This window comes from Rhea pennata, chromosome 6, assembly GCF_028389875.1.
Source record: "Rhea pennata isolate bPtePen1 chromosome 6, bPtePen1.pri, whole genome shotgun sequence".
NCBI lineage: Eukaryota > Metazoa > Chordata > Aves > Rheiformes > Rheidae > Rhea > Rhea pennata.
In genome coordinates this window covers 34,098,098-34,123,497 of record NC_084668.1, presented here as the reverse complement: position 1 = coordinate 34,123,497, position 25,400 = coordinate 34,098,098, and the positions used below count along the sequence as shown (strand labels likewise).

At 37.9% G+C, this 25,400-nt stretch overlaps 1 protein-coding gene across 1 annotated transcript in view; it reads left to right on the top strand.

Moving 5' to 3' along the window:
* The window catches only part of HYCC2 (hyccin PI4KA lipid kinase complex subunit 2), a 76,639-nt gene that overhangs the window by 16,631 nt on the left and 34,608 nt on the right, over window positions 1-25,400 (top strand). Inside the window, exons 3-6 of the mRNA XM_062578211.1 lie at window positions 7,362-7,466; window positions 13,319-13,394; window positions 14,376-14,477; window positions 20,263-20,442. Coding sequence (XP_062434195.1) covers window positions 13,344-13,394; window positions 14,376-14,477; window positions 20,263-20,442 — 333 coding nt within the window. The 5' untranslated portion in view covers window positions 7,362-7,466; window positions 13,319-13,343. The remainder of the gene's footprint in view (window positions 1-7,361; window positions 7,467-13,318; window positions 13,395-14,375; window positions 14,478-20,262; window positions 20,443-25,400) is intronic.

Here is a 25,400-nt window from a genome sequence, read left to right as displayed (position 1 = left end):
TCACTGCATAAACTCATAGGTGCAAGTTGGCTGCAAGTATTCAAAGTATGGCTCTGCTTCATTCAGGTCTTTAGACTCTGTGAGGCTGAACTACCGATAAGCCACCTGACTTCTGTAGCTTTCTACAACTATGCTGTAAAATACAGTGAAAATGTGTCAGCTTTATAAATGGCTTATTTAATTCTATTATAATAGAATGAAGTCAATCGAGTCTCAATGTAAAATAGCTGAAGCAAAAATAGTGTTTTTCTTCTCACTTTGTGATTTTTTTCTTTGCAGTTCTTAAATGCTCTCACTATTATAATATGTCTCTTTTCAGTTTTGTATTTTTGTTCATACTAATTATTTGGCTTTCAGCATGCCACCAGAGTTTTGTATCTGCAAAGCACAATTTTGTAATTCTTTATTGTAATAATTGTAGAAAGATGGAAGGTTTGGCAGCAGAGCTTTCTGGCGTGTGAAAAGATAATTTAGATAGTTCAGGGCTCAAATGATTTAGAGGAGGCTTTTTGGAACAGGAGATGAGCAGTATCTTTTCTTTGTCCCTTTTTTTGGCAGCAGCTGAAACTGATGGGACCTTTGTAATGAGAAATGGGAGCTCGCTGCATGGTAGCATTATATTTTTTTTTATATATAATAATTTATAATAAGAGTATTATCAATTGCCTTTGACTTCACTAGGATAAGGCTTTCTTCCATCATTTCCAGATAATTTTTTTGTCCCTAGGATCTAAAAGTAAAGCTTTTTAGTTAAGCGAGTCAAAGCAGGACTGGAAGGAATGGTGCTTTATCCAAGTGTTTTACCTGACTGAGGATTGTCTGTTAAGGCTGGCAACCTGAATCCTAAATACTTCAGCATTTATTTATTTATTTATTTATTTTTTAGCTGAAACGTATATCTGCTTCATCTTGTAATTAAATTAACTAAAAACTGGAGTTGGAAGAGCATTTCCTTCGTATCAAAGAGAAGACTTGAGCTAATGATGTAAATTAGTAATAGTCCAGAGAATATTTTATTTCTTTCTGTCTTTGTCAATTCTTTTACTTGTAGAAATGTATTTCCTCATGCTGTGGAGCTGTTATAACCAAGAAACATCTGACAGAATGTTTGTCTCTGTCTCTAAAGCCAAGCTGTGGTTCTAGTTTATTGGCAGCAGTCTCTGAATTTATTTCTGACGTCTTTATCAAAAAAAGGTTATAAAAATGTGTATTAAATATGGCTGATACATTTATATGGAAAGATAGATGGTATTTGTGATATATTTATTATAATAATACATATTCTTTTTAGTAAATAGAAGAAGTAATTTATAAACTTTTTGGATTATGGTGCCCACTACGACCAGGCTTGAACATTTCCAGTTTGGCAGTTCAGCTGATATTGGCTAGTCTTGTATTCAACTTGTATTAGCCTAAGAGCTGATCTCTTTTCCGGCGTGGAAAGCAGAACATACCAGAACCCATCGCTGTAAAATACTGTCTACTGTACAACCTGACAGTAGCTGGATGAAGCTGTATACAGCTATTTACTGAGCAACTGAGGCACAATAGCCTCTTAGGAGATTTTTTCTTTCTTTTTTTTTCTTTGTTTCTTTTTTTTTTTTTTTTTTTTCCTGAAGGCCTACTCTCAGCCAGTAATGTTCTCTTGCATATGTGGCATTAGAGAGAGATCATGCATCTTGAAGCTTTGCTCTTCTCTTTGAAAATTTTCCCCAATACAGATACTAATTGAAAGGTATTCTTGCCATAGCCTTGGAGGTAAAAATATTTAATTTTGTTATTTAGTGTGCAGCTGGAACGCAATTACATTACATGCATTGTGACGTCTACTATATGACAGCAAAAATGGACTCGTTTTTGAAATGCGTGTCCTTTTTATGTAACCTGACCCTTTTTTTTGAATCCATAAAAAACTCCTATTATCTAAGAAAAGTGGAATAGTCATATCTTCTTAGATGTCACCAGTTATTAATATCTAATTGATAGTACTTTTTTTTTTTGTCTCCTCTATAAATGCTTGGTATTTCTGTATAGCCAGTGCTGTTGGCTCTGATTATTAGGGTCACTGTTTTGCTGTAGAAACACCAAATTGGTCTTGGTTAGTGGTTTAAGTGCAGAATGATAAATAACAATGTATTTATGATGAACAAGTTTATAGAACATGCAGGTGATACATACATCTGTTCTCTCACTTTTGTTAGTATATTTTTACAATGTAAGTGGAAAAAGTGCTCTCCAATGAGAAGAGTTGATCGAATGCTTTTTCATGTCTGGTGGTAGCTTCATTTTCATTGTCTTGTGGTTTATACACATTTTCTAGCTTGTCTAACCTCCTCAAAACTGTCGTAAGTGCACTTTCAAAGTCATAAAGTGTGATCCTATATGTCTCGGTGAAAGCTAATTTGTTAAGTATATAGGCTGTTACTGTATCATGAGTGAATCTGTGGTTTCATACTTTTCTATTTATTTGTCCAGTGCATGAACTAGTCTGTTTTTCACTTGATAAAATTCTGTTCAGATCTCAGCTCTAATTGGCAAAAGTACAATGCAAGACTGGCTTGTTTAGAGAACAGAATGTTGTAGCTTTGATGTTAAAAGTAAAGATTTCAGACATAATGATTGAATAGCTTCATCTTACATTCTACAATTTCATGACAAATGTAACTTCAGTTTAGGATTATTATTATTATTTTAAGTGCTTTTTTGGAAGCATTTCAGTCATTATTTCTGTATTTGATTTTAACATTAAATGACAGTGTTCCCAACTACAACTTTTCTGTTCTGTGCTTTAATGTGAATTTAGTCTATCTGTCTATCTTCATCATTTTAGCTTGTGCAGAATTTAAGGAATCTTAGAAATCAGTCTATCTGTCAAAATATTTGGATATATTTAGTTACTACTGTTACTGATAACTATATTATAGTTTAGTTGTTATGGTCACTGCGTATTATTAGAACTTTTGAGCCATTGTAGAAACAAATCCAGCCTTTTTAAAAATGAGAAATCTAACTTATTGCCTTCATTCTGTTTGCATTGGAAGACACACGAACACTCTGGAAATGAAATTTGATACTTTTAGTTGAGGCCACTTCAACTTTGAATAAACATGCAGAGGATTTAATGCAGTCGAACCAGTTTACTTTAGAGACACACCCATATGGCTGCTTGACGTTGCAAAGTTCTGTTTAGTGCTAAGCAGGAGGCGTTCTTTACTGATGCTCAGGTGAAAATCTCAGCGTATGTCCATGTGTCAGATAGAGAGAATCATGTTACCTGTCATGTTCCTTTCTAGCTGGTGGCAAAGGCCAGCTGGTGGGCAGGCGCAGAGCCCGTGGTGGAGGGGGGGTGATCGCTGGAGCAGCCCAGGAGCTTGGAAGGTGAGAACAGCAGGGAGGTGCAGCCCCCGGGCCCGAGCGAAGACCTCGCTGTGCCATTGTGAAATGTTCACACGGTACATCAGTGCAGAGTTACTGTGCTGTAAATTCATGTCCTGGGTAACTTGCCAGTTAGTACAACTTGTAGAATCCATCCAGATAATTTGAAGGGATCTTTTGTCCTACCTCTGAACTGACAGACTAGTAGAGTAATCCTAGCATAAGCAGGTGTGGGCTAGTTCTGTATTGTTACAGCAGAGCTCCTTGCCTACATCATTCCCAAATCATGTGGGCAAAGCAAGTTTTAACATCTGAAAAAAAGTGTTCCAGGAAGAATGCAAATGTAGCATTGGACAAACAAAATGGTTGTGTTTACACGTTTCTGTAAATGTGATGCAAGACTGGCACCTTATCTATATAAGATGCTTTTCCTTATGGGATGCAGTTCATATTATTGGTGTTCAATTTACAACTTGTCAAAAATGTTCTGAAAGTGTCAGAAAAACTAGCTGTATTAATATAAGCAACTTCACAAGGCAGAATGGAATTTTTGTTGAATGAAAATACGTAGATCGTACCGCAGAGGTGACCCAAATAGATCTGTTGTGTAAAAACCTTTTGCTTGTTCTCCTAAGATAAATAATACAGATAAAGTAAGACACAGTGTTCTTTCCTTCAGGGATGAATAAGCATAAGATGGCTGTAGTGTGATGCTCCGCAATCTAATTCTTTGCATTTTTTGGAGAGTATGTCACATAGGCTGAACTCTTCTGTTTTCATGTCCTGTAACTTCAAAGTAGAACTGTTAAACTTTACTTTGTTACATGTAATAAATACTGTGCACTGAGTTTGGTTTCTGGTACTGTTCTTGAAGGACAAAGCATAGGATATATTTTTAGTGGTTGTTTTCAAGGTGGCTGGTTTTATAGGCCGCAACTATGGTTTTGGTTCTGTAGCTGACTCGCACTGGATTTGATAAATGTAATTGTGCGTTCCTGCCCCTACCGTTGTACCCACAGTCACTTGTTAGACTCTTTGGAAACCAGTTCAGAAACTGCAGAAAACAAATCTTTTATTGCCGGAATAATTTTCTACCTGGGGCGGGGGTGAAGGGAAAGAGAGGCAAGGTCCCTAAACAGGGCTTGCTTGAAGGTCTGATGCATGGCACCAGCATGGAACAGAAATATGTGGGATACTGGAAGAGAAGGTGGACTTCTCCTTTTTCATGTTAGTTAGCTGTTATATGCACTTAACTGTAATTTGCGATTGCGCCCAGGTTTTGGTGCTAGCTCAGGTGAAGTTTTTAACTTTGTGAGTTGACTTGTTTGACAAACGAACAGCTGTAAGTGGATTTTGTTAGGCTTGATAGACTTTCATAAGAGAAGGCACTTAAGCAGTGCGTATCAAGTGTAATGCTGCAAGTGAAGATATTTGCACTGGGTGTGAACCAGCCAAAGATTATGTATACGGATTTTGCTAAGACTGGCATGTTCAACCATTTGCAGTGCTTTGTGACTTACCTTTCCACTCCAAAGGCCAGGAGTTAATTTCTGAGGTAGTTTAGGTATTGTGCCATTAGGATACTTGATGTTATTGCATTTCTGCAGTAGGAACATTAGAATCTTTATAACATTTGCAGTAAGAGTTTTGAATCACTCTTGCAATTTTTTAAGTTTATGCATTTTTTTTCAAATATGCCAGGCTAAATCCTGACTTGGGAGAATTGTTGATTGTTCAAATTCATTGATTTCACTTTTTTTGTAGTATTCTCTCGTTCCAAATCACTGCATCTCTTCTGTAAATCAGACAACTAATGATTGGCTTGATGCATGACATTCTTGATAGCCTTGTGAGCTCTGTATTTTTGCAATAGTTAGTTTATTTAGTGTTCTCATTGCAGGCTTGCTCTGAATTTTAGAGCTATAGGGCAAAGAACACATGTTGTTACTTAAAATATGTAATAGCATTTGGTGCTCAGTGATGCAAAAAGTGCATAGGATGGTGAAAGCCATCCTATTGGAGCTGTGCTGTGGTTTTGTTTGCTGCTGATCATCGGAGTGTAAAGAGTCTTTTTAAAAAGCATAATCTGAATTCCCTCTTGAAAGGTTTCTTCATAGCCAGCTTCATATGGAGATGATACAGTCTTTTGGGGCTTATACAGTGTTGGAGGAGAGCAGCTGCTTGCCTCTGAATTTTAACAGAATCTTACAAGCTGAAGTAATCGTGTTGGGGGGAAACGGGGGGTTTTGGCCACATGTGAAAACTGATGTTTGCCCCCTGGCTAAGGACAGTTACTGCTTTCTGTATGTAGAATGGTTCAAATCCTCACCTTCCCCCATCATGAGGTTACGTAATGATTTTGTAATAGCTTCTTCGATTTAATTCCAGAAAACCTGCAGCTTTGGTTTATGAGTGAACAGATGAGTGAATGTAAAACTTTGAATAGATATGGCCTGATTTGGCTGTCAGGTCTGTGCAGATCTGTTTATGCCGAGTCTATTTGTTTAGAGTGGAACATAATACAGAAGTATATGTTCCATCATCTGATTTGCTGGTTTATAACTGTAGTTCTGGTTCAGGGGACAAGAGAAGTCAGGTTCATACGTAGAACAAACCCTATTCAACTTCTTATAGCAGCCCTGGAAGGGCCCACCTAATGCACCTACAGGATCTATATCTTTGATTTTGAGACTAGGGGTAGCAGATTAAACATGATTGAACTATGAGGTAGCAAGCATAATAATTTAGAGCTAGATGGGACCACAGATAACTTTCCGAGAATAGGATACGTCAAATGCCATATCTGGATGAAAAGGTTGTTTCTAATATGTTGTAAAACTTGGAAGCTTATAAAAGTCCTGAATGAACTTTTACAAAACTCATATTCTCCCTTTAAGACATTATCTAATAATTATAAGCAACAACTGATGTAAGTTACTTTTAAAAAAAAGTTACTTTTATTTTTCAGTTCTCCTGTGTATGTTTAAAAATCTCCCCTATAGGGAAGTAATCTCTGTCTGTCTGTCTGTCTCTCTCTCTCTCTCTCTCTTTTTATTCAATTTTTTAAATATTGTCAGGGAAGGAGGAAAAGGATTTGGATTTCATCCATTCAGAAGTGTAATACTTAAGATTCCTCCAAGGAATTGCTCTTTTTTCAAAAGAGTTGATTTCAGAAAATTCACAGGGAGCATCCTTTGCATGCTATTTTGTTGTAAAAGTTTTCAGTTGCAGCTTAACCTGAAAAGAATAGTACCTCCTGTTAACCTATATGTAATAAGCATGGTGATAAAGGGGGCCTTTTAGTATCTAAACTAGAAAAAGTAATTGCTTGAACAGTACAGAATGGAATAGATGCATTGTTCATATACTTGAATTCTGTATTAGGGGTCTTTAGATACTGAAATTCTCTGATTTACTTAGAGTTGGCTCACGTGTGTGTTCTATCTCACACTCAACATGAAGGGATCCTGCAGTGAAATGTGAGCTTTAGTGCAATATACAGTGTTTTTTGCAATTATACTGAGATTTTTTGCTCTATAAGGAGTACTCTTTAATATGTTCCTGTTATCATTTGGACTTTTTTTTTCAAGAAACACGTTCTCCAAAGTCACAATATGCATTCAGCTTGTATTTTATATAAGTATTACTGCTTTCATTCATTGTGTGTCTTTCTTTCACTGTTCTTCTGAAGAAGCAGTGCTTCAGTGTTCCCTTCTACTGTCTTTGCAATACTATTCCCAACTAATAACATTTTCCACACCAGTGACAAAGCCTTGCTTTAGGATTTCATGAAGCTGGCCTCTCCATTCTTTTCCCATGCTAAAAATGTTGATGTATTTTTATAGCAAATTGCTTTGTTACAGGAGGGCCTAGGTAAGTTTTTGGTATTTTTATAAACTTCAGTTTGTAAGGTTAAAAACATACATACATGCATTATCACATTACCCCTTACTTTGTGATCATCAGTGTTTATTTTCATCTTTCAGAAAACGGAGCAGTATTTGAAGGCTTGACAGATGCATTCCAGACTGAAAAACTACTGTATTCTTCCTCCTCTTCCTCCTTTAGAAAATTGACTTCTTTAAAGAGAGGTAAAGATGAATCTGTAGAAGATTTCTGTAGATGATGTTTATTTCAGGCAAAGTGAACTAAATATGAACTTCTGCTGTTAGCATGTCCAGTGATGCTTTAAATTATCTGTGTCTCATTCTAATGACTGATGATCATGAACTTTCAATGTCTAACAAAAAGATGTCTTTGGAAACCTTTGTCTGCAGAATTTTATTTAGATGTGTTATTTTATAGAAAAATTTGTCAGCTCTTCTGCTGAAATAAGTCACTCCTTACCTGAATTTAAATTAATCTAATATTGTTATTTCTGAATCTGCATTATTTTTAGGATATTTAAAGATGCTTTAGAAATCTGAAGCAGATTCTTACCTTCAAAAGCCTGTATTCCCTGAAAGCAGTTACCTGATCACTTGCTGCCAAGGGCTATGCTAAATGCTACATGTAGTCCTGTAACCTTGAACTTGCAGCTTCCAAACAGTTTATATATCATATTTTACTTCATTTTCCTTTTAACAAACTCTGACCTGCTCTTAAATCCAAATTTTCCTTTAGAAATCAAAACAAATACATTCTAAAACCATAATAGGTGATTCCACCTGACCTTTTGAAGGGCTTTTATCATGGGACTTCACAATGTAATTCATATATCAAAAACACGACTTCTAATTGAACTGATGTAATTTTCAAAATTACAAGAAGAATTACAAGAACAAAAATGAGAAAAAAAAAACAGTTTTCACTTCATGTTTAACCTGTTTCCTACGATTTTTATAAAAAGTTCTGCAAATAGTGACACTTCAGATGTTCTTGACATTATTTTTAAGAAGGTAATCAGCATGAGTGCTTGTGGGTTTAAAGATAATAGTACTAGTCTTCATCTTGTCATTTAGTTGTGGAAGTTTTTTCTCTGCTGTCACCACCCCAGACTAAAAGAACTTAAGAAAAAGATGGTTATATTGAAGGGAGGGAGGGAGAGAGAGAGAGGAAAAAAAAGGACTTTGAAGTAGTTAGTAGGTATTTGTAGTTTTTAGGAAAAAGGTGGTAAAGATATCTGAGAATATATGACAGCTCTGTTGAATATAACTTATTATATAACTATTTAAAGTTTTTTTTTTTAAAAAAAGTGGCCAAAGTATCTTTTAAAATACAGTGTCCTTTCACAGATTTTCTGTTTTGTGTTTTCATTCAGGCAGCTGTTCAACTCCAAGCTCTGTCAAAAATAAGCTTTTGTTGGAATCTTAATGAAGCAGTCACTGTATTAATATGTCTAATATCACCTCAAAAAGCTCTTACATTTTATTGTTTCCTCAGTTTATCCTTTTTCAGGCTGCTATTAACTGCTCTGCTTCTAGCTAACAAAGGTGGGCTAGGATATTGTTTAGAACTTACAAGTGGCACCTGTGCTACTCTTGTCATTCCAGAGGGGCTGGACATATGAAATTAGTTTTCTGTAATTTTTTTCTGTGTGGATGATTACCTAAAAAACATATGTTAGCATGTGTTTGAATAGTCTCAGTAAGATCTTAACAACAGTTTTCCCAGCTCTTTTACCTGTTGGCTATCAGAGCAAAACTCCCAAGAGTAAGGCAATAAATTACTGTAAGCAGGGAAAATTTTAATAACGCTATTCTTTCCCCCCTTCCCTCAACCCCCCCCCCCGCTGGGGGCAGTGAGAAGTCTGCAGTAGGTTGGAGGCCTAAGCTAAATCCATCTGAGTACCTCACAGCTTCAATCTCCTTATGATTATTTTTTTTAGTCGTCTTATGCTCAGGGTAAGAGCTTTAGCTCAATCTCTTTACTGTGAACCATAAACAACTGTTGAAAGGAGGCTATTTAATGCACATGGTGAATGCAAAACCCTATTAAAATATTTGTGTGTCAGTAATGCCATCAGTGTGAATTAAATGCATTAAAACTGCCTGTATGTAGCTCTGTAATGGTTTTAACCTGTGAGTTTAGAAATGCACTGTAGTGTTTAAAGAAATTGTTAGCTCAAATGCAACTTAGAGTGAAAGCAGCCAAAATCATCATCTATTGCACATACACAGACAATGATAGTTTTCTTCATCTTTCATGATACAGACGTTATGCCTGACCTAAATTATAACATATCTTCTTTACTTTTTGGGTTAACCATAATATTTTCAGCTCTTCTCTTTTGTTTGTAGCTATTTAATAAAATTATAATTAAAAGATAATTTCTTTTTTTGTAAAAGTCTTTTCTTTTATAAGCTATCAAAACCTTGTGTTTGTATACCGTGTCACAGATGCACTTCTAAAAGTAATCTAAAGGCTATGGGAGAACTCTTCATTTACAAACAGGATGATTAAATAGATAATCCAGCACACAAGGCTGGAAGGGAACTATGTAGGCTGAGAGAATGACATCATCTTTCTTACAGTTCATGGTCATTTTTTTCATCCTTTTTGTTGGTTAGCTGTGCAGGTCTCCATAGATGATGTTTTCAGTTGCTATTCCCGAACACTGTTCTTTCTCGTATTCTTCCCATTACACACAGTCTCATGCAAGCACACCCATGTGTGTATGCTTTTCTGCATAAGACAAGCTGTTGTAGAAGAGGCACAGGAACACTTTTCTTTGTCTTTTTTTTCTGCCTCTAATTTAATTAGAACATATTCTTGCTAATATCCTGAATGAAATTGCATAGTACCGTTACTGCAAAGTTAAAAACTAATTTTTATTTTCAAACTAGCCACTTTTGTGGTTTGTATGATGGGCGTAGTATCAGAGTAGATGAATCTTAACTGCCCTGCATCATTACTGAATCTGAATGACTAGCTCTCTGAGAGTGCCTCTTAAAAGACCTGCTTGTCATGTCTTTTATTTTTAAAAATAAATTCTAAAAAATAAGTATCAACTGTAAAAATAATTGAGAAGAGAACCTTACTGTGCTAGTGCAATCTCTTTTGAAGAGACCTTTTGATTTTAAAGCACTTTAATGGAGAGCAAGGAGGGTTTTTGTGTTTTTAAGATAAATGTGGAGTAGTCAAATACTTTTGTCCCCAGAACTAATAGAACTGGGTGCAGTGTTGTGACTGGTGTACCTTAATGTACCTTAACCATGGTATGAAGTGACTCCTTATAGACATGAATACTTGAGCGTTTGTTTGAAAAATAGAACCACATATTTTTGGGGAGGCTTGAGTTTACTATGGAACGTTAAACTGTTATTGGTCCCTCTCATAAAGTTGTTTAGTCCCAAATTCTCTAACTCATTTAGCCCTACCTGACTTCTTGTAGCTTTATGGGGTTAGAAATAGGCTTTAGTCTCTACCATCAGACAACTGCTTCGTTTCACTTCATCAGATTAAAATCTTTTGGGACCTCAATGGCTTCCAAGTATTGGTAACCTGTACTGAGGCCAAGCAGAAAGACAAAATACCCTGGTTGCTCAGTCATATTAAATCTTTTGTTTCCTTCAAAAAAATGTTTCTGATCCATAAAAATATAAATGTGTAAATATCCAATTCACTACTATTCATCCTGTCTTACAGGAAAAATGGTATAGGTCCAATGTTTAATTTTTCAACTGTTGTACATCAGCAGAATATGTACATCTTGCCGATTGTGGCAAATCTCTTAATAGCTGGTATTCTTTCTTAAAATCTGAGTTTTGACATCTCATGTTTTAATGCACCCTTTAAACAAGGGAAAGTACTCTTTCTTCTAGCAGCAGAGCCAAGATTAAGGAGGTAAGTGGTAGGGTCTTTAAATAAATAAAACGAGTAATCCTACACTTTGTATTTAGATACAATTTGCGAGAAGTTTCAGTTGGTTTAGAATAGAAGAGAGTGTTACATCATACATTGTTTTTCTTACAGCAAATATAGTTGTTAAAACATTGTCTTCAAATACTTTCTCAGAGCAGTGTAAATTTATTAAGAAAGGTTAATTAAATTGGGGGAGGGAGGGGTCAGTAAATATTAGTAAGTATCTTTAAAGCTTATACTAACTTTGTACTTTATGCTAGCTTTGATGTAAACTGCTAAATCCATGTAGAAGCTCCAGTTTGTATTTCTTCCAGATTTTCCAGGTAGAAATGTTGAAATTTTTGTTTTATATACCAAGAACCATGTGCAAACAAAAAAATACTTAGGATATTTATCCCCTTAATCCATGTGGAAACCTGAAATTTAACTAGCTTGTTATTCCAAGTGTTTAGGAAACTCTTAGAATAAAGACTCTTATGCTTTTTATGGGTTCTTCTGATGATAAAAGTGAAGCAAACTTAGAAGACTTAATAAAATATTCTTATCTGAGCTTTTTTGCTCATTCATGCTGTAATGGCCATTTTACTTGCTGAGTGTGATTTGACAGTGTCATCCCTGGGCATTCTGTGGATTATTATGAAATCAGAAATCCTTTAGACTGGGTATTTTATGGGCATTGCTTTTTTAAAATCTTACATACTTTTAGCATATGTTAATATAATTCAGTTCAGTCAAATTATTTCTGCTGGGTATTTTTAAGCAAAGACTCTTTTAGAATGAAAATTACTGATTTAACTTTGTTTCCCTGCATTAATCGAAGTGAGGTTTCATTCTCTCCCCATCTCAACTTATTCTCAACTGTTTTCTTACATTTTCAGAGAGATACATCATCATTTTAAAGATAGCTTTAAAGTGACAGGTAACATGACAGTGTTTTGTTGAGGAAATTCTGCTTTCATTTGTATTACAGATATTTTTAGATTTTCCTTCTGTTTTGTATGTTGGTTATTGTTGTTGTGATCTAATTTCTGGAACAGTATCTTGGAGTTAATGTGTGAGTCAATGTTTTGTAGCCAATAATGTTGCAACTTTTTGAGAAAAGTCTAATGAACCAAGCAGACTAGTTTCATGGAATTATCTCCTTGTACTAGAACTATAATAGCAAGTATGTGATGATCAGAATAAGATTGAAAATAACATATTGGGCTATTTTTTTAAAAACTTCAGTCATGCAGAATTGTCTGTGATATCTACAATAGCATCATTTCTAGTATGTTAGATGTTTTGGGGGAGATGATTTTAAAGCTTGTATACTCTGCTGATTCAGTTCTAGACATTTTATGTATTAAAATATGTTTCATATGATTCTTTAGATGTTTACCATAGAAATCTCTCAACTTTGCATCAGAAAATCGTACTCAACCTTTGTTTTTCCTAATGCCTGTAATGATTTAAACTGTTTAGTCAAGCTTATGTGCTTATGTTTAAACATTGTTCCTGTTGGCTTGAGAATTATGCTTATGTGAAAATGAAAGGAATTGTTGGAACAAGATCAATATATATAAATAGAAAAAAATAACAATAAATGTTTTCTAAATTGCTGCAAGTTTTTTTTTTCTTCTGAAAATTTCAACATGCATTTAGAATGCCTACATTTTGCAGCTTCAAAACTCTTCAAGAACAAGCTTTAAGGAGTAAAATTCTGCTGTCATGATTTCTAATAGCTGTTTTTTATGACTGCTTTACTTTGAGCCATATCCAGAACTGTTGTTACAGTGTATTACATGATTTCTTCCATGATGCTCTTTACTTTGCTCCGCTTGTCTTTTCTTTGTACTATATTTGGTAAGGGAACAAGAATGGGATGGTGTGTTTGTCTTAAATAATCTACTGTTTGGCCTGAAGCTCTGAATCCTCCTTTTTCCTTCCTCCTCTCCCACCCCACCACCATTAATGTGCCTGAAGAAAATCGTTTAGGATAGAAAGTGCAACTGTTTGTCAGAAATGCAGCGTTTGCTATTGTTCGATATTACATAAGTTTATTGGAAATTTGTTAACAGCTTTACATTGCTGTAGAATTTTACAAAAATAAGTTTTGCTACTGGGACTCTACTTCCTTTTTTTTCTTTCTCTTCTAAAGGTAAGAGAAGGAAAAAAGTAAGAAAATGCTGGGAACGGAACGAGGTGTGGTAGAAGAATGGCTGTCAGAATTCAAGGTGAGCTGAGAAGAAAAATGAGATGTCAAATAGTAACACTAAAATGCTAATTATTAGAAATAAAATACTAATATTATGTGCTATTAAGTCACAATATAGCTATCATTCACTTTTAATAAATAAAGCATGCAAATGTGTGTAATGGAGTCAGCTGATGCATAAAATACAATGCATATTTATAGTACTGCTTGATATGCAAATGTGATTTTTAAAGCATATTTTGCAGTGTAGACCAAGCTGATAGAATTTGACTGATGGGTACCTAACTCTGGACACATTTTAAGTTGATCAACTTTTTGTATTTAAAAATTAGAAGTGTTTGGAGGTTTTTTAAATTTTATATTAGAAAAATTGGCTGATTAAACTTTTCTCTACACACTTTTTTATCATGAAGTATCTGAAAGTATCTTTTAAGTTGTTATCATGTCGATAATCATGCTGAATGAAATACAGAATAATGCATGAACAGGCAAACTAGATTTCATGACTGAGATGAAGTTAATCTGTTGTTTAAGTTAAGAGTTAGTTACTCCTCACATGATTGATGATATATGAAATCAAATTGCACATTATTGTTAGCAGTACGTAGAGCAGTCAAGGATGCAGAACCCACAGCCATGGTTACTTGTGGAACCTGAGACTGTGCATACTCATTTTAGATTACCTTAAGTAAAATTTAAGTTGATAAATAAAGACCTTGAAAAGTGCTTAGTGTGGGATATCGAGAAAGAACAGGAATCTTCATACCAAGATATGGAGCAAATGATTTTAGAAAAGACAAATTTGAAGCTACTTTCAGATTTAACCCTGAAAAGTTGCTGCATGTCCTGAAATGCTATTCTAATGGAGAAGAAGAATTGGTACTGAATGAATTCTGAAAATTTACTGAACTTCAGGAATTGTTCTTCATGTTGGGATGAGACTGAATGTTTTCATGGTGATTGTTAAGTTTTGGAATAACTTAACTTTTTTCTTCTTCAGGCATTACCTGAAACACAAATTTCCAGTTATGCAGCTACATTGCACCGAAAAAAACCTCTGGTACCAGCTCTTTATAAGGTCATTCAAGACCCAAATAATGAGGTAAGAGCCTTTTAAATAATTGTTGTTAACATGCTTATATCTTCTCCCCATTAAAAACTATAATAATTTAGAAGTGAAAATGGAAGAATCTTTTTTTTTTCTAATGTACTCTTAAGATAGGTATCCCCCCCCATCTTCTTTATTCTTTTGTTATTTAACAGTTACTTTAATGCCCTTCTGGTAAGGCACAACCTTCTCTGCTCTCAAAACATACTTTTTTTATTGTCTGTTAGGCTTTACATGACACAGCTGGCTGTTTACTAGAGGTGTTTTCTTTTCTTTCTTCCCCAAGAAACCAGCTTTCAGTCATAACAGAGACAAAGTAACCAATTTCAGTTAAGGTCAGTAAGGCCAATGTGCTGTCCACCTGCTGGCTTATTACAGTGGAAGATGGAATCATTTTTATCAAATCCTATAAGCAATTAATATAACCACATATTCTTTTTGTTTGTACTAGCATTGTGTATGTGTAATTCTGGTTTACAATGTTGAAGGCAAAAGCAGAACCAGGGCTCCAAAATGTAAACATACACAATGAAGACTTAGTTGATGTCCCATATATAATTGATGTTGCAAATAGTGTAAAACTCTGCTTTCTAATCCATTGGCTTCTGCCATGAGGATTTCTGGGAAAGTGTGTGCAGTGTAACTTCTGAATAAATTATGCAGATGTGCCACACACTGCTGTGTAAATTACTTCAGATAAAATGTTTTAAAGTAACAGTTATCTTCTGTTATCTCTTGTATATTTGTAAATTAAATTGCAAGTGTGCACAGAAAGGAAGCTTCATATTTTTCTAGATATAACTCAGCTGCTTTTGGAAACTGAATACTTGGTAGAGCTTGGAGGAGATTGCATAATTTTCTGACAAAAAATGCTTCACACAGGATTGAACTTCATTTCAGTTTGATAACTAGCAGATTGAATAGTGACCTTTTTCTTTGTATTGAAGCTACTGTTACACTCTCCCCAAGTTGAAGCCACCATTGCTTTTATTGTCTGTCTTTTGGCATGCGCACACGCGTGTGTGTGATTGTGCGTGTGTTCATATACTTCTGTATATGTTAAAAGGTTTCTTTTGCTTTGAGAACAAGCATTTGATTTCATTTTCTATGGTGCAAAGAGCCGAATTTGCAAATAATGTGTCGTCTTAAGGGTTGGACTGTCATCTTGTGTTGTTGCACACTGACCCTTTTGAACTTTCTCTCTTTGGAATTGCTTTTGCTGTTTGGGTCCAATTCTAGTCTCAAGTATAAGGTATGCAGTCTAAAACTCAAAGAAGGCTTACCTCAAGATCTGCTTTTTAAGGCAGCATGTATTTCTTTATTGCATTTTCTCCAAATTTATTCCATTTATGAGGAGTATAACAGTAAAGATAGTATAACAGTAAAGATGAAGTATATCCACCTTTACTTAGGATAATTCTAAGGTAACATTTGGTTCAAAGTAAGGTTTTGAGTTTTTTTTTTTTTTTTTTTACATACTTTATAGGGCATTGTTTATTGGAAGAGTAATTGATTGCTTATGAAGATAAAGCTTATGTGGCAGAGTATTATAAAAATGTATTTGCTATATTCTTAAACAAGATGGGCAAGTAATTTTTTAGTACAGCTTAATCATAGGTTGCCCTATTTTTTAGACTTCTGAAAAGGGCAGCTGTTTAGTGGGGATTGAATTAGTCACATACTTCTATCTTGATAAGGCTAAGATTATTAATTTAAGATGGAACCAGCATGTTTAAAAAAAACAAAACAAACTACCAAGGTACATGGTAGTTAATTGTTGACAGCTGTCTATCAATTTCAGTGTATATATCAGATGAAAGCAAGTGTGCTTTCATGTTAGAATACAATTGTTATTGTTTACCTTTTAGGAAATTCCCCAAGTTGCTTAACACACTGAAGATAATGACTAGAACAGAAAGTTACATAAAGAGCAGAGAGTGATCTCATTCATAAGCAGCTTATTTAAGTGAAGAGTGTATTAATCCCTGCATAATATTGTACTTGTACTGGATTTTTTTAATATTTTCATAACTCTTTTAGAGTTGATTTGTAGATATAACCCTTGTAGATTTTAAATCAACATTAATGCAGTAGTGATATTTAAATATTGAGTATTGATGTGTGACTGTTTTGGAAAGAAAGTGAGATCACCTTTGCAATGCCTGGGCCAAGCACTTCTCAGACCCAGTGCTCCTCAAATAATAACTAATTTCATCCATTGCATTATATTTAAGCCCCAAAATGAGCTTTTATTTTCTGCTACAGTTGAATTCTTTAAATAGACAAGCGTTTCCAATATCGCTGTGCATTTTCTAGTACATTATATTTAACTTCAAGCCATGGTATGGATCTTAAGATTTGACAAACCTTGAAAATAAGCCAAGCTTTAAAACTGTTAACCAGCTTCCGTGAAATATGACTAGTCCGTGTCTCTCTGAGGTATAAAGATAAAATCTGAAAATTCTACCATTATCATTGTATCCAAGTCAGTAAAAACTTCATTTTTATTTGTTGTACTAATTAATGAATTGCTAATAACAAACTCTTTAATGTAAGGTTTTAACTTGTCTGAAGAGAGATAGTTATAATGGACTCTCTACCGTGTATGCTTTGACTGATTACTGTGCTACTTAGTTTATTTTAATGTTGAACTGAAGGTTTTTTGGCACTAAAAAAGTGGGTAGTCATTCTGTATACATCCACTACTGGTGACAAATGCTGCTTTCTCTGTTTACCCAGTGTCTTCTGAATATTTACGTTCAGAGAATTGATGGGAAAAGGCCTTTTCTCTGAAAAGCCAAATATCTACAATGCAAGAGAGATGTGTTCTTCCTTACAATGTCAAGTTTTGTGTTTCCAAATAACAAATTTGTAGACAGAAGAAGATAATGCTGTTTTTTTGATAGGAAGAACTTTGTGTTTCTGTCTTTGAAAATATTTTTTGTTGTAGTGCCTTTGTGACAGCAGTAGTTAGTACAAAAAACTTTCAGATTTTAAACTAAGTAATTTGCACTTCTTAAACTTCTGTGTAACTAATGGCAAATGATAGAAATGAGAGAGTACTTGCATGCAGTACCAGTGACTGCTGTATCTTTCTAGGGAGGATGCTATCACTTAGAAGACTAATTTTATAAAATTTCCATTTGAAAGAAAGTTGAATAAACTCGCTAACTGCTTTGGTCGGGTCTGATCTGACTTCTGCTAAAGTAAATAGTTCTTCTCTGTGATTTTTTTTTTAAATGGGACCTAGATCAGACTGACTGATTTCAAATGGAAAATACCTTGGGCTACTGTCATTTCTAATCTAGTAGAAGTACTATTTATAGTAATGCTGCTGTATATATCTGGTTCCTGTTAATATTTGCTTAGCTCTTCTTGCACCTGTTTCCTCCTTGCAGGTGTGCTTGTGTTTTATAATTCCCATAGAGATTTCTTCCCTTTTTCTTTATACTAGCTTCTTGTTTAGTATTTTCTATTTTAAAGAAAAACTAAAAATCCATTCATTTATCTGTGAATTATTTATTAACCACTTATTATTTGAACATCTGAAATGTACTAGGCTTTTTGTAAAACAAGGATACCCTTCTGTCTCTGAGGAATTGACACTTACTGTAACAGTTGGTTTGATAGTTAGTGTTACTTTTAGATGGGAGCTTGTACTAAGTAAATATTAATTGCAAGAGGGTTGGTTACTTTGTATGTTCAGAAGATGCACATATTAAGTGCTGTATCTGTGAAATACTAGAATAGATACACTAAATAATATATGTTCAACTTCATAAAACAATGCTAGGGCTTTTTATGCCAAGATAATTTTAAGAGAAGCTTTACTGGCTTCTGATTTCATTTAAATCTTAAATCAAAAATGAAGTCTTGAATATTTTACTTATATAAAAATATGCCTTGTAAAAAGTCATATTTTGTCATATTTGGACTATATGGTCCAAATTACTGGACTTCTCCCATTCTGTCACCATTCCAAATGCCAGCTTTCCTCCCTCCCTCCTCCTCCTCATTGAATTTCCCTTTGCTTCTGTTGTAAAAACAACCTTTTAGCTTAGTGTAACTAAGCTGTCAGGCAAGAAGCCTTGTTACACAAAGTACTTAGACCAAAGTCTTGTATAAGAAGGGAGTTGACTGACAGCAATGTTTTGTTTTATATAGTTGTGATATTACAGCTTATGTAATCAGTGGCTTAAAAATAGCATGCTTCACTGACCAGGATACTCTGCTAGAAATTAGTAATAAATGTTTTTAACCTTTCCTTGATTACTATAAAGTGGATGCTCACTTAAGGCAGCTATCTTGATAGAAATTCTATCCAATTTATGTTTAGTGTCAGTGTGTGCGCATTTATCAGACATTCAAACAAATCACTTTTAGAAACAGCTGTCCATCTGCTGACAGCAAGGGACTTGTTCAAAGTTTCCAAGAGTATGGTTCACAGCAAACCACGGAAGTACTTCCTCATGCAGCATAGCTAAACAGTGACAGCGAATTCTGCAGGATGTTTTGGATACTGAGAATTTCATGATTGGACAAATCAATGGAAGAAGAATGCACTGAAGTCTATGAAGTATGCAGCTAATGCTCTGAAAAGTCCAAAGCTGTGTGTCCCTGGGAATAGGAGTGCATGCTGGAGGAGACATCACATATACCTTCTCTGGTCTTTGTCTCTATACTGGATATTTTCTAACTAAGCCTTTGGTTTCACCAGTACAGTTGCTAATTGTGTCAGTGAAATGTAGAGGTTTTATTACTCTAAAAGTGGTACGTATAATATTTTCGTGTATGTATATGAGAGCAATATAAATCATGACTAGTTAGAAAAAATTAATTTGAGACTCTGGCTTCAATTTTCTAATTCTGCATAACTTTTGTGTATGAATAGAGGCTATTCAGGTTACATGGATACTTTTGTCTGTTTGGACATTGAGCCCCATAGTTATTTTCCTTGGGTCAGAACATCCCCTTTCTCACAACTTGGAAAAAAAATGTGTTTGTAGATATTGATCAAGGGCCTTACAAAAATTTCAGTCTGAATATTTATTTTCAATGGGTTTTGACTGATATGTAGAACTTCATTAGTCATAGGGAGCAGAGAGACAGGCTGACTTTGTTTTCTGTTCAGTATCCATTTTGTGGATTTGTCTGAACTACAAGCTTGGCATTGTAGACTCTTAAAATGACAGAGTTTTTCTGATGTTCATGTTGTGCTCACTTGATAAGGACCTTTTTGATTCTTAAACTGAAACCTGAAAGGCAGCTCAAGAAAAGAAAAATCAGTTAGCACTATATTGAGCAAATGCATATTTGTTGGGTTTGAGGCTAAAAAAACTAAGTAAGAAATAAATTCATACTTCTATCTATAGACCTGTCATTAGCAGCTGCTACTAATTTTAACCTTTGTACTTTACTAAACCTTGCAACTGCACCATTAAAATTTTATGGTGAACATAGTTCAAGCCATTTGTCTATTGCATGTCTTAAATTAGCACCTGTATATAAAGTAAATTTCATACTGGTAGCCCTTAAGAATGACACTTCTATAGTGGTAAGGCCACATTTCCCTTTATTGCCTAAAACTCCCCCTAAAATCTGTCCTTATGGACCTCCTTAAAAGGTATGTGGGTATCGTTTTGGTTCATTCACTAGTTTGCCATCAAGGAATGTAATCTTCAGCGGCTCTGTGGTGTAGCACATTTGCTATTGTGTTCAGTCTTGTTCAAGAAGCCTACTAGTAATTCATTAGTCGTTTTGTTTTGTTTTGTTTTCACAGCTTCTGGAGCCTGTTTGTCACCAGCTTTTTGAACTTTATCGTAGTTCTGAAGTTCGGCTCAAGAGGTTCACATTGCAGTTTTTGCCGGAGTTGATCTGGGTTTATCTCCGTCTTACTGCCAGCAGGGATAGGCAGAGTAATGGTTGCATTGAAGCATTGCTGCTTGGCATTTACAACTTGGTAAGTGAGACAAGCTAGCACTTAAGCATCCGCCGTTCTACATTTAAGGCAGATATTTGTATTGAGTGGAACTGCAACTTTAAATAAAATTGACTAGGCTTGGCAATTAGATGTAATTTTTTATGTTCTGCCTCATACTTGAAATATTTACTCTTGTATAGTTATAAGGCTGTTTGCCTATATTGACAATACTGCTAATTTATCATTCTCTAGTGAGAATTTCTGTTTTATAGAGTTTTAAACCATATTACCTTGAAATATTGACTTTCTCTCTACTATCAGAATAAATATGTAAACAAGTATTTTATATTTGTACATGAGACAAACAAATTCTGATACTTTAATGTTTTCTTAAGTCCATTCTAAAAACAGCAAAATCAAGTTGTTCTGGATTTATTTTGTTTAAAAAAATGGAAAGTGCTTGCTGATTTTTTTTTTTTTTGGTATTGTTTGCTGGACTTAAGTAGCATATATATATCTTTGGCATCATTTTTTCCATATATATTTTTTTATAGTTCCTTTTGAAACTCATGTTGGGGATTAATGTTCTGTAAGCAGAGTAGTTTCTTCCTTCTCTTCAAACTCAGGAAGGAAGAAGCCTCAAAATAGACACTTCCCCCCCCCTTCTTTATTTCCCCCCCCCTTCTTTATTTCCCCCCCCCTTCTTTATTTCCCCCCCCTTCTTTATTCCCCCCCTTCTTATTTCCCCCCCCTTCTTTATTTCCCCCCCTTCTTTATTTCCCCCCCCTTCTTTATTTCCCCCCCTTCTTTATTTCCCCCCCCTTCTTTATTCCCCCCCCTTCTTTATTCCCCCCCCTTCTTTATTCCCCCCCCTTCTTTATTCCCCCCCCCTTCTTATTCCCCCCCCCTTCTTATTTCCCCCCCCTTCTTATTTCCCCCCCCTTCTTTATTTCCCCCCCCCTTCTTTATTTCCCCCCCCTTCTTATTCCCCCCCCCTTCTTTATTCCCCCCCCTTCTTTATTTCCCCCCCCCTTCTTATTTCCCCCCCCTTCTTTATTCCCCCCCCTCTTATTTCCCCCCCCCTTCCCCCCTTTATTTCCCCCCCCCTTCTTTAATTCCCCCCCCTACTTTCCCCCCCCCCCCTTCTTATTTCCCCCCCCCTTCTTTATTTCCCCCCCCCCTTCTTTATTTCCCCCCCCCCTTCTTTATTCCCCCCCCTTCTTTATTTCCCCCCCCCTTCTTTATTTCCCCCCCCCTTCTTTATTCCCCCCCCCTCTTTATTTCCCCCCCCCTTCTTTATTTCCCCCCCCTTCTTTATTTCCCCCCCCCTTCTTTATTTCCCCCCCCCCTTCTTTATTTCCCCCCCCCTTCTTTATTTCCCCCCCCCTTCTTTATTCCCCCCCCTTCTTTATTTCCCCCCCCCCCCCTTCTTTATTTCCCCCCCCCTTCTTATTTCCCCCCCCCTTCTTATTTCCCCCCCCCTTCTTATTCCCCCCCCTTCTTTATTTCCCCCCCCTTCTTTATTTCCCCCCCCCTTCTTTATTTCCCCCCCCCTTCTTTATTCCCCCCCCCTTCTTTATTTCCCCCCCCCTTCTTATTCCCCCCCCCTTCTTATTTCCCCCCCCCTTCTTTATTCCCCCCCCTTCTTTATTTCCCCCCCCTTCTTTATTTCCCCCCCCCTTCTTTATTTCCCCCCCCTTCTTATTCCCCCCCCCTTCTTTATTTCCCCCCCCTTCTTTATTTCCCCCCCCTTCTTTATTTCCCCCCCCTTCTTTATTTCCCCCCCCCTTCTTTATTTCCCCCCCCCTTCTTTATTTCCCCCCCCTTCTTTATTTCCCCCCCCCTTCTTTATTTCCCCCCCCCTTCTTTATTTCCCCCCCCTTCTTATTTCCCCCCCCTTCTTTATTTCCCCCCCCCTTCTTATTTCCCCCCCCTTCTTATTCCCCCCCCCTTCTTATTTCCCCCCCCTTCTTTATTTCCCCCCCCTTCTTTCCCCCCCTTCTTATTTCCCCCCCCCTTCTTTATTTCCCCCTTCCCCCCTTCTTTATTTCCCCCCCCTTCTTTATTTCCCCCCCCTTCTTTATTTCCCCCCCCCTTCTTTATTTCCCCCCCCTTCTTATTTCCCCCCCCCTTCTTTATTTCCCCCCCCTTCTTTATTTCCCCCCCCCTTCTTTATTTCCCCCCCCCTTCTTTATTTCCCCCCCCTTCTTTATTTCCCCCCCCCTTCTTTATTTCCCCCCCCCTTCTTTATTTCCCCCCCCCTTCTTTATTTCCCCCCCCCTTCTTTATTTCCCCCCCCCTTCTTTATTTCCCCCCCCCTTCTTTATTTCCCCCCCCCTTCTTTATTTCCCCCCCCTTCTTTATTTCCCCCCCCCTTCTTTATTTCCCCCCCCCTTCTTTATTTCCCCCCCCCTTCTTTATTTCCCCCCCCCTTCTTTATTTCCCCCCCCCTTCTTTATTTCCCCCCCCCCTTCTTTATTTCCCCCCCCCTTCTTTATTTCCCCCCCCCTTCTTTATTCCCCCCCCCTTCTTTATTTCCCCCCCCCTTCTTTATTTCCCCCCCCCTTCTTTATTTCCCCCCCCCCCTTCTTTATTTCCCCCCCCCTTCTTATTTCCCCCCCCCTTCTTTATTTCCCCCCCCCTTCTTTATTTCCCCCCCCCCTTCTTTATTTCCCCCCCCCTTCTTTATTTCCCCCCCCCCTTCTTTATTTCCCCCCCCTTCTTTATTTCCCCCCCCCCTTCTTTATTTCCCCCCCCCCTTCTTTATTTCCCCCCCCCCTTCTTTATTTCCCCCCCCCCTTCTTTATTTCCCCCCCCCTTCTTATTTCCCCCCCCCTTCTTTATTTCCCCCCCCCTTCTTTATTTCCCCCCCCCCTTCTTTATTTCCCCCCCCCTTCTTTATTTCCCCCCCCCCTTCTTTATTTCCCCCCCCCTTCTTTATTTCCCCCCCCCTTCTTTATTTCCCCCCCCCCTTCTTTATTCCCCCCCCCTTCTTTATTTCCCCCCCCCTTCTTTATTTCCCCCCCCCTTCTTTATTCCCCCCCCCTTCTTTATTTCCCCCCCCCCTTCTTTATTTCCCCCCCCCTTCTTTATTTCCCCCCCCCCTTCTTATTTCCCCCCCCCTTCTTTATTTCCCCCCCCCTTCTTTATTTCCCCCCCCCCTTCTTTATTTCCCCCCCCCTTCTTTATTTCCCCCCCCCTTCTTTATTTCCCCCCCCTTCTTTATTTCCCCCCCCCTTCTTTATTTCCCCCCCCCCTTCTTTATTTCCCCCCCCCTTCTTTATTTCCCCCCCCCCTTCTTTATTTCCCCCCCCCCTTCTTTATTTCCCCCCCCCTTCTTTATTTCCCCCCCCCCTTCTTTATTTCCCCCCCCCCTTCTTTATTTCCCCCCCCCCTTCTTATTTCCCCCCCCCTTCTTTATTTCCCCCCCCCCTTCTTTATTTCCCCCCCCCCTTCTTTATTTCCCCCCCCCCTTCTTTATTTCCCCCCCCCCTTCTTTATTTCCCCCCCTTTATTTCCCCCCCCCTTCTTATTTCCCCCCCCCTTCTTTATTTCCCCCCCCCTTCTTTATTTCCCCCCCCCCTTCTTTATTTCCCCCCCCCTTCTTTATTTCCCCCCCCCTTCTTTATTTCCCCCCCCCCTTCTTATTTCCCCCCCCCCTTCTTTATTTCCCCCCCCCTTCTTTATTTCCCCCCCCCCTTCTTTATTTCCCCCCCCCCTTCTTTATTTCCCCCCCCCCTTCTTTATTTCCCCCCCCCCTTCTTTATTTCCCCCCCCCCTTCTTTATTTCCCCCCCCCTTCTTTATTTCCCCCCCCCCTTCTTTATTTCCCCCCCCCCTTCTTTATTTCCCCCCCCCTTCTTTATTTCCCCCCCCCTTCTTTATTTCCCCCCCCCCTTCTTTATTTCCCCCCCCCCTTCTTTATTTCCCCCCCCCCTTCTTTATTTCCCCCCCCCCTTCTTTATTTCCCCCCCCCCTTCTTTATTTCCCCCCCCCCTTCTTTATTTCCCCCCCCCCTTCTTTATTTCCCCCCCCCTTCTTTATTTCCCCCCCCCCTTCTTTATTTCCCCCCCCCTTCTTTATTTCCCCCCCCCCTTCTTTATTTCCCCCCCCCCTTCTTTATTTCCCCCCCCCCTTCTTTATTTCCCCCCCCCCTTCTTTATTTCCCCCCCCCTTCTTTATTTCCCCCCCCCCTTCTTTATTTCCCCCCCCCCCTTCTTTATTTCCCCCCCCCTTCTTTATTTCCCCCCCTCCCCCTTCTTTATTTCCCCCCCCCTTCTTTATTTCCCCCCCCCTTCTTTATTTCCCCCCCCCTTTCTTTATTTCCCCCCCCCTTTCTTTATTTCCCCCCCCCTTCTTTATTTCCCCCCCCCTTCTTTATTTCCCCCCCCCTTCTTTATTTCCCCCCCCCTTCTTTATTTCCCCCCCCCTTCTTTATTTCCCCCCCCCTTCTTTATTTCCCCCCCCCTTCTTTATTTCCCCCCCCCTTCTTTATTTCCCCCCCCCTTCTTTATTTCCCCCCCCCTTTCTTTATTTCCCCCCCCCCTTTCTTTATTTCCCCCCCCTTTCTTTATTTCCCCCCCCTTTCTTTATTTCCCCCCCCTTCTTTATTTCCCCCCCCCCGTCTTTATTTCCCCCCCCCCGTCTTTATTTCCCCCCCCCGTCTTTATTTCCCCCCCCCGTCTTTATTTCCCCCCCCCGTCTTTATTTCCCCCCCCCGTCTTTATTTCCCCCCCCCGTCTTTATTTCCCCCCCCCGTCTTTATTTCCCCCCCCCGTCTTTATTTTCCCCCCCCCGTCTTATTTTCCCCCCCCCCGTCTTTATTCCCCCCCCCCGTCTTTATTTCCCCCCCCCCCGTCTTTATTTCCCCCCCCCCGTCTTTATTTCCCCCCCCCCGTCTTTATTTCCCCGCCCCCGTCTTTATTTCCCCGCCCCCGTCTTTATTTCCCTTCCCCCCCGCCCCTTCTTTATTTCCCTTCCCCCCCCGCCCCCTTCTTT